The sequence below is a fragment of the Macaca nemestrina genome, chromosome 3 (genome assembly GCF_043159975.1).
Source record: "Macaca nemestrina isolate mMacNem1 chromosome 3, mMacNem.hap1, whole genome shotgun sequence".
NCBI classification, from domain to species: domain Eukaryota; kingdom Metazoa; phylum Chordata; class Mammalia; order Primates; family Cercopithecidae; genus Macaca; species Macaca nemestrina.
Window position 1 is genome coordinate 35,306,639 of NC_092127.1, and position 14,871 is coordinate 35,321,509.

General features: G+C 39.6%; 1 protein-coding gene across 1 annotated transcript in view; it reads left to right on the forward strand.

Moving 5' to 3' along the window:
- LOC105463508 (dachsous cadherin-related 2) overlaps nucleotides 1–14,871 on the forward strand; it is a 269,926-nt gene that overhangs the window by 113,052 nt on the left and 142,003 nt on the right. Inside the window, exons 2-3 of the mRNA XM_011710642.3 lie at nucleotides 1,359–1,550; nucleotides 12,472–12,703. Coding sequence (XP_011708944.2) covers nucleotides 1,359–1,550; nucleotides 12,472–12,703 — 424 coding nt within the window. The remainder of the gene's footprint in view (nucleotides 1–1,358; nucleotides 1,551–12,471; nucleotides 12,704–14,871) is intronic.

Genomic DNA, 14,871 nt, shown 5'->3' on the forward strand with positions numbered 1-14,871 from the left:
CAAGGTGTCAGATTTGGGAGGCAGCACATAGATCATGGTCATTAGAGCATGCCCTTTGCTGCCAATTGTATGGATATGAATTTCAGTTTTGACACTTATTCTTTATGTGACCTTTGGCCCGTTACATAAACTCTCTGAGCCTGACTTGTCCGATCTGAAGAATGAACATTAGTACCTATAGGTTGTAAGTATGTAATGTATTTTAAGCTCTTATAAGAGTATGTGTTCTATAGCATAGAATCCTTCCTCTCTCCCTTCCTCCCTCCCTCCCTCCCTCCCTCCCTCCCTCCCTCCTTCCTTCCTTCCTTCCTTCCTTCCTTCCTTCCTTCCTTCCTTCCTTCCTTCCTTCTTTCCTTCTCTTTCCTCTCTTCCTCTCTTCCTTCCTGTCTTCCCTTAAAGTGCTGCTTTTATTATAAGTGCTATGTAGGTGTTTGCTCTTACTGTTAGTTGGGTTGTAAACTAAAAGCATTATCTATCATGAGCCTATGAGCTCGAGAATTTTTTGAGTTCTATAGAGCCTGTTGTATTTCTCACTGTATACTCCCACAGTTAGTATAAATAAGTTAAGTGCTTTTATAATTTCACTTGCTTCATCTTTTCTATCAGGCACAGGATTGCTGGTAACATAAGTGGTAGGTATGGCAAAATAAGATGGTGCCTTTTTCTCTGGGCATGTCAGTGTTTGTGCCTGTTTTGGAGAGCACAGCATGGGCTGGATTTCATTCCCCATGTACCTACAGGCACCTGCAGACCAAATGCTATACCACTGTGCAGGGCTCTGACTGGGACATTACTCCCAGAAGGAAAGCTGGCCAGGGAGACTCAACTCTCACATTCTAGCATGAATTCTGTCCTTGGGATTGGGTTTCTAGTAATGGTGGCATTTACTGTCTTGATTTCTTGGCCCTCCCCTTGCTGCTCTCAAAGATGGGGGGCATCAAGCCTATCACTTGAAGGCCTAGGTATGAGAGGGAATCAACAGCTTGGCTGTCAGGTCCTTAATCCTATGGGTATTCTTAAATCTTTGAGATTGGATGAGATTAGTTACGTATAGTGAATGAAATAAGAAGACAAAAGAACATAGGGCTGAGCCCTAAGGACCTCAAACTTTCATAGATCATCTGAAAAGATATGAGTGGGCAAAAGATATTGAAAAGGAGAACTCACAAAGAAAGGAGAAAAGTGAAGGGGGAATTATCACAGAAGGTAAGCGAGGAGAGAGAGACAAAACCAAAGCCTAGGCTTTGTGAATAGCTATGGGGGTCATGTGGTTGTGAAAATTATTGCAATAATTCATGACTAACTGAAAAGTAATGCTAGCATTTCTGTTTCCTCCCAATCACCCTCTTGTCTCATAGGTGACAGCCTCTGATGCAGATTCAGGACTCTATGGCTTTATTGAGTATTCTCTTTATGATGGATTTCTGAGCTATGAAGCACCTCAGGCATTCCGGATCGACCCTCATGATGGGCGAATCTGTGTTTCTCAAGATATCGACAGGGAAAGGGATCCTGCTACCTATGATCTCCTGGTGAAAGCTAAGGACGGGGTAAGTTTTTATGTATGAAGTCTATTTTAAACTTAATCACGAGTGAGCCACTGTGATTATGTGACCCACAGAGGACCAATGATGATCAACAATTGGGTCATTCTGCTTCATGTGTCACTGCCTCTTTCCTTTGCTGAAGTTTTTTGAAGCAAATATCAAGCGCGTTATTTCACCCACAAATAATTCAATAATATCTCTTAAAAATAATGACTTTGAAAACACAGAGCTACAAAACATTAACAATAATGCTTTAATGATAGCTAATATCCTTTCTATGTTAAATTTTCTTGATTATCTAAACATGTCTTTTATAGTGGGTTTCTTTGAATGAAGATCCCAATAAGTTCACAAATTGATTTGATTGATATATTCTTTAAGTTTCCATGTATAACAGTCAGGCCTCTTACCTGTTCTCCTATGGTTTTTTAAAAAAACCAAGTCATTTGTCCGGTTGATTTTCCACATGCTAAATGTGGCTGATTACATCCTTGGGATTCATTTACCGTGTTCTTCCATTCCCTCTATTTCCTATAAACTGGCATTAGAGACAGAGAGCTGACTGTTTTCAGATTCATTTAGGTGATGCCATTTGCTTCTTATTGCATCAGCAGACACATACCATTATTTTGTTACAGGTTGAAGAATGGTAACTTTTGAATTCTATTATTCCTTTACATTTATTATCTGGAATTCTTCAACTAAGGAAAATGTTCTCACAACTATTTGATTACTCTTAAGTGTAATTCACATAGGAAATGCAGGATAAGGCTTTATTATTTGTTTTTATTTTACCAGATTTTTTGAATAGTAACTTGCTGTCTTAACTATCTCCAAAGGTAAAGAATAATTTTTTTCTAGTTTGAGTATAAATTCCTGGATTTTAAAAAATTTAATGTATTTCAATACATGGCTGACCCTATCCTTTCTGATGTTCTCATTGACCCATTCTTGATCAGTGAAGGCACTTTCAATTTGATTCCTTTGCCTTTTTTTGTTGTTAAACTTTTAAATTGACATATAAAATTGCATACAGAGAAATGCACAAATAATAAGTGTATATAGCTCAATGGATTTTTGCAAAATGAACAGACCCATAAAAGCAAATGAGAAAACATTAAAAAGCAAATGAGAAAGCCCAGAAGCCCCCTCTTTGCTTCTTGTTGTAACCGTCCTCCCTCCACCTCCCCATCCCCCCATCCCTGCCTTTTTAGAAGCCGCTGTTGACTTCTAACACCAAGCATTAGTATACCAATTTTTTAAACTTTCGGTGAATGGAATCATACAGTATGTGTTTCTATCGAGTTTCTTTTGCCGAACATTATTTGCCGGAGTCATTTACGCTGCTGTGTATAGCAATAGTTCACTCATTCTCATTGGTTTATAGTATGACTTTATGTGAATATACAATAATTTTAACCTATAATTAATGGTACCCATTTTAGGATGTGCTTCTTTTAACATTCTTATACTTGCAATATGGTGAACAAATGTAAGCATTTCTCTTGCGTATATACTTAGGAGTAGAATTGCACTCCCACCAGTAAAGTATGAAAATTTCATTTGCTACACATTCTCCCTAACATTTGATATTTAATGCCTTTTCTATTATAGCAATAATAGTACTTATGAAATGGTATATCACATTGGGGTTTTACTTTGTATTTGTTTGATAACTAATGAGGTTTTTTCATGCTTATTGCTATTTGTATAATTTGTGAAGTGTCTGTTCTTCACAAGAAGAAAATCCTTTATTCATTTTCGATTGTTACTGTTGGATCTTTGTCTTACTGACTTGCGTGAGTTCTTTATATTTTTGGCCTGAAAGTCCTTTGTTGGATATATTTATTGCCTATATTTTTCTCCCATTCCGTGGCTGGCCTTTTCTATCATTAATGGTTTCTTTTGAGGAACAGAAGTTCTTCATCATAATAGAGCTTAGTAGTTTCTCAGTTTGTTTTCCTTTATAGCTAGTGATTTTTGTGTTCTTTTAAGAAATATTTGCTTATCTTAGGGATATGAGGGTGTTCTCTTACCTTCATACTTACTTTTTATCAATCTGGTGGGATGAAGTTTTGTTATTTTTTTCCCTATGGTTAACCCAGCACCACTTACTGAAATGGTTATTCTCATTTTTCCCTATTTATCCACTTTAGTGCTAGCAACATCTCTCTTAATTATTTTAGCTTTATCATAGGTCTTGGCCTTAACTATTCTAGACCATTTACATTTCCAAATACAGTTTAGAAATAACGTGTTCAATTTGCATTTTTTACAGCAAAGGTGGCCTACTATACACACCATTCCACACTTTGATTTTTTTTTTCCACTTATTTCATTTTGGAAACTTTACTTACATTTTTCACTTATACATTTTGAAGACCTTCCTTGTTTCTTTTTCATCTGCTTACTACTCTTTTGTATAGACGGACCCTACTAATACCTCTCTGGTCTAATTGTTCTCTTTTGAAATTAATGAGAGAATCCACCTATTTAAGCTATGAATTTTTGGGGGAAAATGAGTCTAAATGTATTGCAAGTAAACATGTAAAAATGAACAAGAACGTAAAGCCTTTTATATTCAATAAAATATTCATGATCTGTTTGGTTAGGTTTTTGCCAATACCTTACTATGTGGTTTCAGGAATATCTGATTCTATGTAAGAAAATATGTAGGAAACAAAAAATAGGAGTAAACGGAATTTATATTAATTCAAGTCTATGTGCCCAATAGATGCACACCCAAATATTAATCCAAGGCTTTAGAAATGTATTCTTGATAGATTTTGAGACAATTGTATAATGCCATCCTAGAATTCAATAATGGGTTTAAAACATTACTCTCGTGAAAACCACCAAAAAGAATTAGCTGTGTCTTCCAGGCTACTGTCTGCTGTCCACTGTGATCAAAACGAGCCCCTGTTGATTCAGCTAGCTCCCAGGTTTTGGTGGCCAGATGCAGGACACAGAGATCCTTGTAGTGGTAGAACTGCTGTCCATCAGGAGAAGAAAGCTCCCTTGCAAACACTCATAACCTGCCTGTCACATCAATGCACCACCACAGCCTGGAGAGCACAGTGCCCCAGAAGTGAATTGGGAATTTGACTTTAATCCAGGTGTCCTTTCTGGTATTGTAGATATAGAGGTGGTTATGTAAGCAAGTTTTTTTTGCTATTAAAATATTCACCTCTAAAAAGGATCAATTCATTGTTTTCAGGATGAGCAGAGAATGACACATTTAGCCCTGGTGAAGGTGAGGAACATGATGTTTCTATAATCTGAGTCTTTTTAACATCTGGTGCCTGGAAATGGGTTATCAGAGCTTCGAATTTTCCTTCTCCCCTGAGTGCTTGCACACCTTCTCCATCTTGGCTGTGGTTTTCTCCTTCTTGCCCTCTTGCCCTTCTTGCAGGTATGAGGCTGAATGGAGATCCAGGCAGGGAGCTATGTGCAGGAGGGAACCATCTTTGAAGCAGGTCCCCTCCTGGAAGCAGGACCCCTCCTGGAAGTAGGTTTTTGTGAAAACAGGGCCTGGCACAAGCCCAGGGATGCATTTTAGAAAACAAATTCTAGAAGAGCCTCCACATCACAGGCTTTTAACAAATCCCTAACCTTCACTCTGGACCTAAAACTGCCTCCAGCATTCCTTGCGTTTGCCTCAGAATATATGGAGAGCAAGCAGCATATGTGCTTTCATGTGAGTGTATGTGTATGTATACACATATAGTATGTATATATGTATATAAACCTATATACAAATATAAAGTTATCCAGTGTGCAGTGTTTATTCTGTTGACTGCATAATCCTCATGAATTTCTGTGATGAACTGAGTTTTTACAAGGTGACTTCTGCATCTATCATAGTTATTCTTTGCGATATTAATTAGCAGTACATGTCCCTCAGAAATGCATAGTCAAAAAGGTTGGTAAAGAGAAAGATGACAAGGTTGGTAATGATCCGTAGTCTTCCCCTGAAAGCAATGTAGACTGCATTCAAAGAATAAATTAATGCAGACAGGATATTTTAGGTTTATGTTGTTGGATTCTAGGCCAAAATGAATTTATTTAAAACAATAAACTGAACCTTGACAGAAGTCCTTTAACTTTATATTGTTACCTTGACAATCTATGGTTTTTCCTCTGATTCTTTCTGTTTCTAATGAATGTCCTGAAAGTGCTTTAGAAGAAAATTGCTGAGAACCCATTTGCCGGTGGTTACTAAGAGATTTTTATCTGCCAGTAGAAGAATTTTTCTTGTAAAATAATTGATGTTCGTTGTCACTGCTCTGTTTATCCTTGTGATAACTGTCAGTATTTTTTCAACTGAGTCACTTCTGCTCTACTGATATTACTTCTGAAATACTCTATTTTTGCTGCCACTGCTGCTGCTATTTATCTCATAAATCATGAGAATGCTATAAAATTACATAATGGAACCAAACAATTGGATTACATTGGCAATCAAGTGGTTTTTCACAATAAAACTCTATAATTTAATTATTCCATGCTTATATCTAATTTTCTGTTTCCTTTTCCCATTCATTTTTACCACATAGATTTTTTTTGGTGTGTATGCTTGTTAACACTCTATTTTTTTGTTACATCCTGGATTCTGTAGCTGACATATGTGTTTGAGAGAAAACTATTTCAACTCCATCTCACCACTCAATGTTTAAGGGAGGATTTTGTCAGACAAGCAATATAGGAAGTAAATGGACTGAGCTCTTCACTGGTGTATACATTCATGAGAAAAGTTCGCTACTGAAGTTGTGCTCATAGTTTGTGTGCAATGCAGTTACTATCAAAACGTAAACTTGCTGAGTGAAAAGGCACACTCATTTTCATTTTAATAGAGTATGTTTTTTCATGTTCTAACAAGTGTTCAAATGCTTATTCCTGTCTTTTGTTTGCTTCATTACCACCCTTCACCTGTTCTAGGAATGAGCAGTTGCCCCATTGCCCCATTGTACCGTGTTTTCTAACTAAAGTGTCTGGACCATATCTTAGATTTCCCACCATTCTTTATGAGCAGGATGTATCCCAAAATATCTTCAATACCTCTTTACCGCCTTCTAATCTCTAATAGTTTAAGCATCCCAGCCTTTTATTATTACCCATATTCTCCTCCCTGCCCTGCTCAGTTCATCCCTTAATTTGAATCAATCTCCTACTGATGTGGTTTGGATCTGTGTCCCATCAAATCTCATGTCGAACTGTAATCCCCAGTGTTGGAAGTGGGGCCTTGTCGGGGGTGTTTGGATCATGGGGGTGGATTTCTCATGAATGGTTTAGCACCATCCCCCCTTGGTACTGTTCTTATGATAGTGAGCAAGTTTTCATGAGATCTGGTTGTTTAAAAGCGTGTGGCAACACCCCTTCACCTCCGCCTTCTCTTTCTTGCTCCTGCTCCTACCATGTAAGACGTCTTGCACCCCCTTTGCCTTCTGCCATGATTGGAAGCTTCCTGAGGCCTTCCCAGAAGCTGAAGCTGCTATGCTTCCTGTTCACCTGCAGAACCATGAGCCAATTAAACCTCTTTCCTTATAAATTAATCAGTCTCAGGGTTTTTTTATAGCAATGTGAGAATGGACTAATACACCTACCCGCCTTCTCTGCCCTTAGAAATGCTTCTACCATGCCCTTTGGAACTCATGGTCCATCATTTAGCAAACTCCTTTATGAACTTAAGTTGGTCTCTGATTGTTCCTTTAACTTATGGCCCTGATTAAAAACAACCTACCTGCCAAGGATACCCATTCCTTTCTGCACTCTCACGAGGAAGTCCGTAGTCCACCAATCACAAGCTGGCAGGAAGTGATTTAGGTGCCCTGTTTGTTGCCCAGGGCAGCATCCAAATAATTTCTACTCCTTTCTCCATCAAAAATGAATCCCTTTTGAAGTTCTTGTTGTGTGACTATACCATAGATATTCCTCCTCTTTTTTTTTTCCCCATCATGATTTAAACCTCTTTATCACTTAGAACTTTCACACTTTGTTCATAGTCTTCCTCTTCACCAGTTTCCTCATCATTCTGGGAGACTTTACTATTCATTTGCTGAACAACACAACACCCTGAGCCTCTCAGTTCCTTGACTTTCTAATTTCCAAGGATTGTCACCAGTAATTGCACAGCTTTGACATCTTGGCTTCAAGCATGCCAGATCTGATAAGCATTTTTATCTTTCTGTCTAATTTACTGTAGCACGTCCACTCTAATCAACAATTCTTCTCCCATGTTAAGATCATTGATTTGTTACCCATCACTAAAGTCATGCGGTTGCAAGCTTCCTTTATCTTCCCCACCCAGTAGAACTCTCCTGGTAAAACCCCAGCCCTGTGTGAATCTGACTCTGCCTTTTCCACCCTTGCAGCAGCTGAACATACTTGGAGAAAAATAACAGGTCTGCTTGAGAGCGGAAGGTCTTACCTTCCTGCCACCAAATCCACTAACGTACCTGTATATTAGCTCACATTCTTTACCTTCTTTTCTATTATCTTTTTAGAGAAGTCGCTGTTTGCATCAAAAGCAAATATCTCTACTGTTTAGGGTCCCATCCATTCTGGACTTCTTACAGATAACATTTTTATAATGATTTTCTCTTTTTTCCTTTATCTTTAATTTATCAAGTTCTTTTGAATGACCCTCATAAGCATACAGGGCATAATATTAGTCCCTATCTTAAAAAACTACTCTGGATTCCCTTTTGATGTCATGTACCTTTTCAGAAAACCATTTTATTCCTCTCCTTTCCTACACAGCAAGTCTACTAAAATAGGCGTCTCCATTTCCTCACTTTTCGATCTTTATTTGATCGATTTTTTCCTCTCTACCTGTCCTATAAAACTGCTTTTCTCTACATGGTTACTGTTGTGCCATATCCTGGAATTCTTTATTTATTTTTATCTGATTCGTCCTCTCAATGAATTTGAAGATATTCTTTGGATGCTGCTTCTCTTGGATTTGGTGATGTCACAACTTAGGTTGCTTTTTTTTCCCCCTTGAACAAGGTAGAACCTCATTTCCTTCCACCTTTGTTCATTGAATCATGAAATACAGACTGGAGTTCATTGACATAGAAAGCTCACTGGAATGAAACCACAGCTCGCAAGAGCTAAGAGATGTGAAGGAGAGATGTTATTAATATTCTACTATTCAGGAGTCCCAGAAGGCAAGAACAAAGAGAATGGAAAGCAGACAATTACCAAAGTAGAAGTAATAGTAGAAAATGTTCCCTACCTGCTGACTGCCCTAGGCGACCCTCCTGCCTCCGATATTATATGCTTTCGAGCTTGGAGCTTTCCGAAACTGCTTTCATCTTTTACAGTATAACCTGAGGGAATTGGGTTTCCTACTATAATCCTCACAATTAAATGCTTAAAATGAAATAAAAATGCCACATGAATCATTGGTCAAAAAGAAAGGATAAGACAACATTAAGATATATTCATGCATGAAATTTATGGGATGTATTAGCTACCTATTGCTGTATAACAAATTATTCCTGAAGCTAGCAGCTTAAAATAGCAAACATTTATTATCTTATATAGTTTCTCAGGGCCAGGAACCTGCAAGTGGCTTTGCTGGGTGGTTCTGATTCAGTCTGAGGTTGCATTATCAAAACAGTTTCCATCAGCTAGACAGAAGTTTAGCTACACAGCACTGGGAAGCACACACTCTAAGTGGATGGAGAAAATGAGTTTAGATCAGGTTTTCCCGCACTGTGTTCTGTGGGAAACTGGTTTCCCAAAATGTTTCTTCAAAAGAGCATTCTGGAGCCTAAAAAGAGTGGGGAACACCTCGGAACTCACTCCCTCTAGAAATGTACATACAAAAGGCTCTGTGAGAAGTTTTGAGGCAAAGAATGCATCCACTCAACTTGGTGAATTCAGCATTTTCCCACCTTTTTGTCTAAGGAACTTCTTTATTTTTTTGTTAGGATATATCTCTTCTTCCCTACCCCAGATGCCTCTTGTCATTTCATTAAGGAAAGCAATAGTTGTCCCATGTGGGTGTTTAAGAAGACATTAGAATTCTGTCCTTTTACATTTTATTTTTCTGATATTTATAATATAAATAATACATTAGCACAGTAAATATATATATAGTTTATTAACAGATAAACTATATATATATTAAGAATATGCGCACCACATTTTATACTGATGGAGTCTACTGCTGTGTAGAATAAATCTGTCCTCCTTAGCACTTAAATCAGGTGAGAGGAATCTGACTGCCCAGCCTCTGCCACTACAAGCTCAGCCCTCCCTAACCCCACTAGTGTGCTTACCCTACCGGCAACAAAAATGTATTGTTGGCCAGGCACGGTGGCTCACATCTGTAATCCTAGCACTTTGGGAGGCCAAGGCGGGTGGATCACCTGAGGTCGGGAGTTTGAGACCAGTCGGACCAACATGAGGAAACTCCATCTGTACTAAAAATACAAAATTAGCTGGGTGTGGTGGCGCATGCCTGTAATCCCAGCTACTCAGGAGGCTGAGGCAGGAGAAACCCTTGAACCTGGGAGGCAGAGGTTGTGGTGAGCCGATATTGCGCCATTGCACTCCAGCCTGGGCAACAAGAGAGAAACTCTGTCTCAAAAAAAAAAAAAATATATTGTTCAGTGACAATACGTTTTCCACTTTATGCATCTAACACTTGTTTATTTTTTATAGCATTGCCTGATTTAGGATTTTTGTTCTTAAATATCTTAAGCTGGGGCAATATTCATGTCTTCATATTTTCCCCACTTTTTCATTATTTCTCTTACCTCAACCCTAAGTGACTTCTTGAACTTGAGGAGAGATAAAGAAGAAAGAGGAAAAGGAAAGGAAAAGGGAAAGCAAAACTGAGATGCAAGGCAGTTTGGAGCAGCAGCAGGGTCTGGCAGAGGTGAAGGAATATTTTCTATAAGCTTCTCACCAGTCTGCAGTCCCCTCTTACTACGTCAAACCTGGAGACATACAGGTTACTTACGGTGGCTGCAGATGTAGGGCCACCCTGCATTTTAAACATAAAGGCCAGATGGATGAACTTGCACTGTTCTTTGTGGACTCATAACCAGCCCCATTTCTCCTATTCTAACTGATACCCGGCATGGCTCTGGCACTTTATTCAACTCAGAACATGGAAAATCAGACTATTTCTAAATTATTTCCCCATCCTTTTTTAGTCCTCAAAGCCTGGAGTACAAGGGACCTCAGAGCTCAGAGCTAAGAGCGGAAGAGTCATTTCTGGGTTTGTCTTACCTTCCTCCCAATCTTCATTCTTGGCCTACCCCGCTCCCTGTCAACAAGTGCTTCCTCTCTGTCTGCATGGCAACAGTTCTCCCTTTGTCTCTTGCCAAATCTTCTTCCTCCTTGTCCTTTTTTCCTCCTTGCTCTGTGCCTCCCTGCCAGAGTAGAAAAAGGAAACAAAAAAGATGAGGAGGGGGAGGACGCATGAATGAGAAAACCCAGGCTGTTGTGACTTACCAAGGATTTTTGTCAAAGATGAAAGTGTCAACATGTACCAGATAGAAACGGAAAATGTGCTTTAAAGTAGGAACATGTGTTTTACTTTAGAAAAGTAAAAATTGCAGAGGATTATTTTCTTTTATTTCATTTGCTCTCTTTCTCCTTGATTTTAGATGGAGGCAACACAAAATAAGCAGTATGGGATTCATTTCTCACTACTTTAGGTGCTGTATTTCCTTCTAAAACTTGAAAAATCCAGAATTCCCAAACAAATCTGGCCCCCAGGATCTGGGATGAGTACCTGCACTGCTCCTGTCCTCCTTCAGGCCCCATCCACTCTGGACTTGATTCAAACAGCCTCGTCCTGCCCATTCTCCTTCCTTCCACTCTGCTGCTCTTCAGTCTGTTCTGAACACTGCGGCTAGAGCAGTGTTAACATCTCAGTGAAATCAGGTCACTCTTGTGCTCAAAGCCCTCCTGTGTGGAAGAACCATGTCCTTCCAGAGACCTGCAGAGGTCCCTGGGACTCACTCCTGCCTCTCTGACCTCAGCCCTTCCTGCTTCCTTGCTGTGGCTGAGCAGGCCTGAGAAGCACACGCCGTTCCTGCCTCAGTGCCTTTGGCTCTGCTCTTTCCTCTGCCTGTTACTTTTTCCTTTCTGGTACCTGAAGTCTAGCTGCCTCATGTGGGTTGGTCTGCACACCAATGGTACCTTCCTAGTGAGGGCTTCACCCGGGCACCGCCCCCCCCCACCCCAGCCCAGGCTCCCTCACACCATCTTCTTAGGACTTACCAACATTCATTTAAAAATTATCTTAGGGATAAAAGTGATTTTGATTTCTTTTTGGACATCAGGAAAACTTTCCTTGAATATATTTGGCCTCTATTCTGAAATTTTTGCCTCACAGCTGCTCTAAGTGGAAATCTCATTCCATGCTTAAGAAGGGCAGATCACGAGGTCAGGAGATCGAGACCATCCTGGCTAACATGGTGAAACCCCATCTCTACTAAAAAATACAAAAAAAAAACTAGCTGGGCAAGGTGGCAGGTGCCTGTAGTCCCAGCTACTCAGGAGGCTGAGGCAGGAGAATGGCGTAAACCCGGGAGGCGGAGCTTGCAGTGAGCTGAGATCCGGCCACTGCACTCCAGCCTGGGTGACAGAGTGAGACTCCGTCTCAAAAAAAAAAAAAAAAAGAGTCAGCAGTGAAGTATACATACCATGCTATTACCTATGAATTCATACATCAAGGTTGGAAATAAAATGAATTTATAGATGTGTTTGTGGGTGTGTATGTGTGCGTGTGTGGTTTGTGTATATATATATATATATATACATACACATGTACATATACACACCCCCCTACGTATTCAAATTCTGTTGTTTCAAGACTATTCTAGGGCCATTGTCAAATATTCTACATCCCAGTGTTCAACAAAAACCCATTTGTAATCACTGCTCATTCATCCACCAGGGTGGGCTAAGTGCCCAAGCCTTTGTTCGTGTGGACCTGGAGGACGTGAATGATAATCATCCTGTGTTTAACCCATCAACCTATGTGACAAGCATCAGTGGTGAGACCCAGCCAGGCACCGAGATCATCAATGTTCTTGCCACTGACCGGGACTCTGGGATATACGGGACAGTGGCTTATGAGCTTATTCCAGGAGATGTGTCGTCCCTTTTTACTATTGACTCCACCACAGGTACGTGATCTTGGAGTGGTTTTCATCCTTTGGCTATAAAGTTTCTGCTTAACCACTTAACAGCCAGAAAATTAGAAAAAGTGACATTTTTTCAATAATGGGAGTGTTGCAGGACTCACTTTACCTTCTAGCAGGCACTGAAGTATACTGAAAAGGGCTGAGGCTTTGTAGTGGATTAGACCAGACCTGGATCTCAGTCCCAGCTTTGCCTACTACTGATCTTGTGGTCTTTATTGGCCTCAGTGTCCTTACCTTAAAAGTAGTGTTGGCCTGGTGTGGTGACTCACGCCTGTACTCCCAGCACTTTCCGGGGCCAAGGTGGGTGGATCACAAGGTCAGGAGTTCAAGACTAGCCTGGCCAAGATGGTGAAACCCTGTCTCTACTTAAAAAAATACAAAAATTAGCCAGACGTGGTGGTGCACGCCTGTAATCTCAGCTGCTTGGGAGGCTGAGGCAGAGAATTGCTTACACCTGGGAAACAGAGGTTGCAGTGAGCTGAGATCACGCCACTGCACTCCAGCCTGGGTGACAGAGAGAGACTCCGACTTAAAAAAAAAAAAAAAAAAAAAAAAGGTAGTGTTATCTGAGCTCTGTGGCTGACTCCTGTAATCCTAGCTACTTGGGAGGCTGAGATGGGAGGATGGCTCAAGGCCAGGAGTTTGAGGCTGCAGTGAGCTATGAAGCTATGATGAGGCCACTGTCCTCCAGCCTGAGTGACAGAGCAAAACCTTGTCTCCAAAAAAAAAAAAAACCAAAAAACAACAAAGTAGCACTGATAATACCTATGTTTCGAAGTTTTTGTGAGAGAACTAAAGGCAGTAATTTATGTAGAAACAGTTGGCCAGTATTTACCTTGCAAATGTTAATTTCCCTTTATTTGTATGATCATGCCATCTGAGGGTGACTGAGCCTCATTTTGATGTATTAATAGCTAAGATTAGTGCAAAGACATTTGTACAGGCATCCAAAGTAGATCCTTTTCTTTGTACTAGGTCTGGCATTCCCTTAGTCTCTTTGGGTTTTAGTTTCCTTGTTTTTAAAATGATACCTAAAGCTCCTTTTAGTTCTCTACAACGGTAATTGCATATCTGCCAAGGAAGCCTAGTGGGCAAGCTGTCTTTTAGAAATAATGAATATTTAAGAAGTTACCTTCCATTTTCTATTCATTAGCTTGAATAGAATTTTGTTGCTAAGAAAATAATGGTTTAAATATTTGATTATAAGAACATTAAAAAATTTCAAATATATAATATGACATTACAATACCTTTGAGATACTTAGAGATACTCTGGTCCAAAAATGAGGCTGCAAAAAAACAAAAAAAAGAATTGTTTTCTTTTGCATTTTTCCACCTGATCCAAACAATAGGTAGAATGTGTTTCTATTGTAATGATAATGATAATGTCAGATGCTACACTAGACATTTTCTGTATATTGTCTTATTGGATCTTCACAACATGCTTTGTAATAGCCATATACAGTAGAAAAAATGATAGTTTACACAGGAAATCTAATGTGCTTTGTGAGTGTGCCCTCTCACGCAGCCCCATTAGGTCGAGAGCCGCTGCTTCTGCCTGAAAACTGTGCTTTATCTGGCTTGTGCAACTGGCCAGGGATTAGTTGTTTATACTGGCAGTCTTTGTGAGGCAAAACTTCCCTTGCTCAAAATAATACACTGATGTGGCCCCTTTAACATTTCAAAGATCAGAAGAAAATACTTTTGTGGGAAATTAGTCTGTTTAATCTCAGCTTTTTCAAAATTCATCTTAACTGAGGACTTAACTGCCCATCACATCGTCAGGCCCTCTAAGGCACTAGCATTGCCAAAAATATATAGGTCAGCCAGTAATCAGGCCACAGGATCTAAAAGCGTTTAACAGATCGTTTTAAAAAGACATTCACACAGTCATCATTCAGTTTCCCCTGGAAGATCTGGAAGAATGAGCTATACCATATTCTGTTTTTAGAAGAGATCTCTCTTGCTATCCTGGCCGAAGCCAGACTCATGCTTCCCTTCCTGGCAGCGACCATAGCACAAATGCCATTGTTAATCGTGGAAAACACTCTGTGTGGGTCATTATCTTAGGGAACTTTCATGGAATTTTATTTTTAAGCAAAGACCAAATTTATATGGAAATAGCCTTGAGTTGTTATTGTTGGCCGTTTT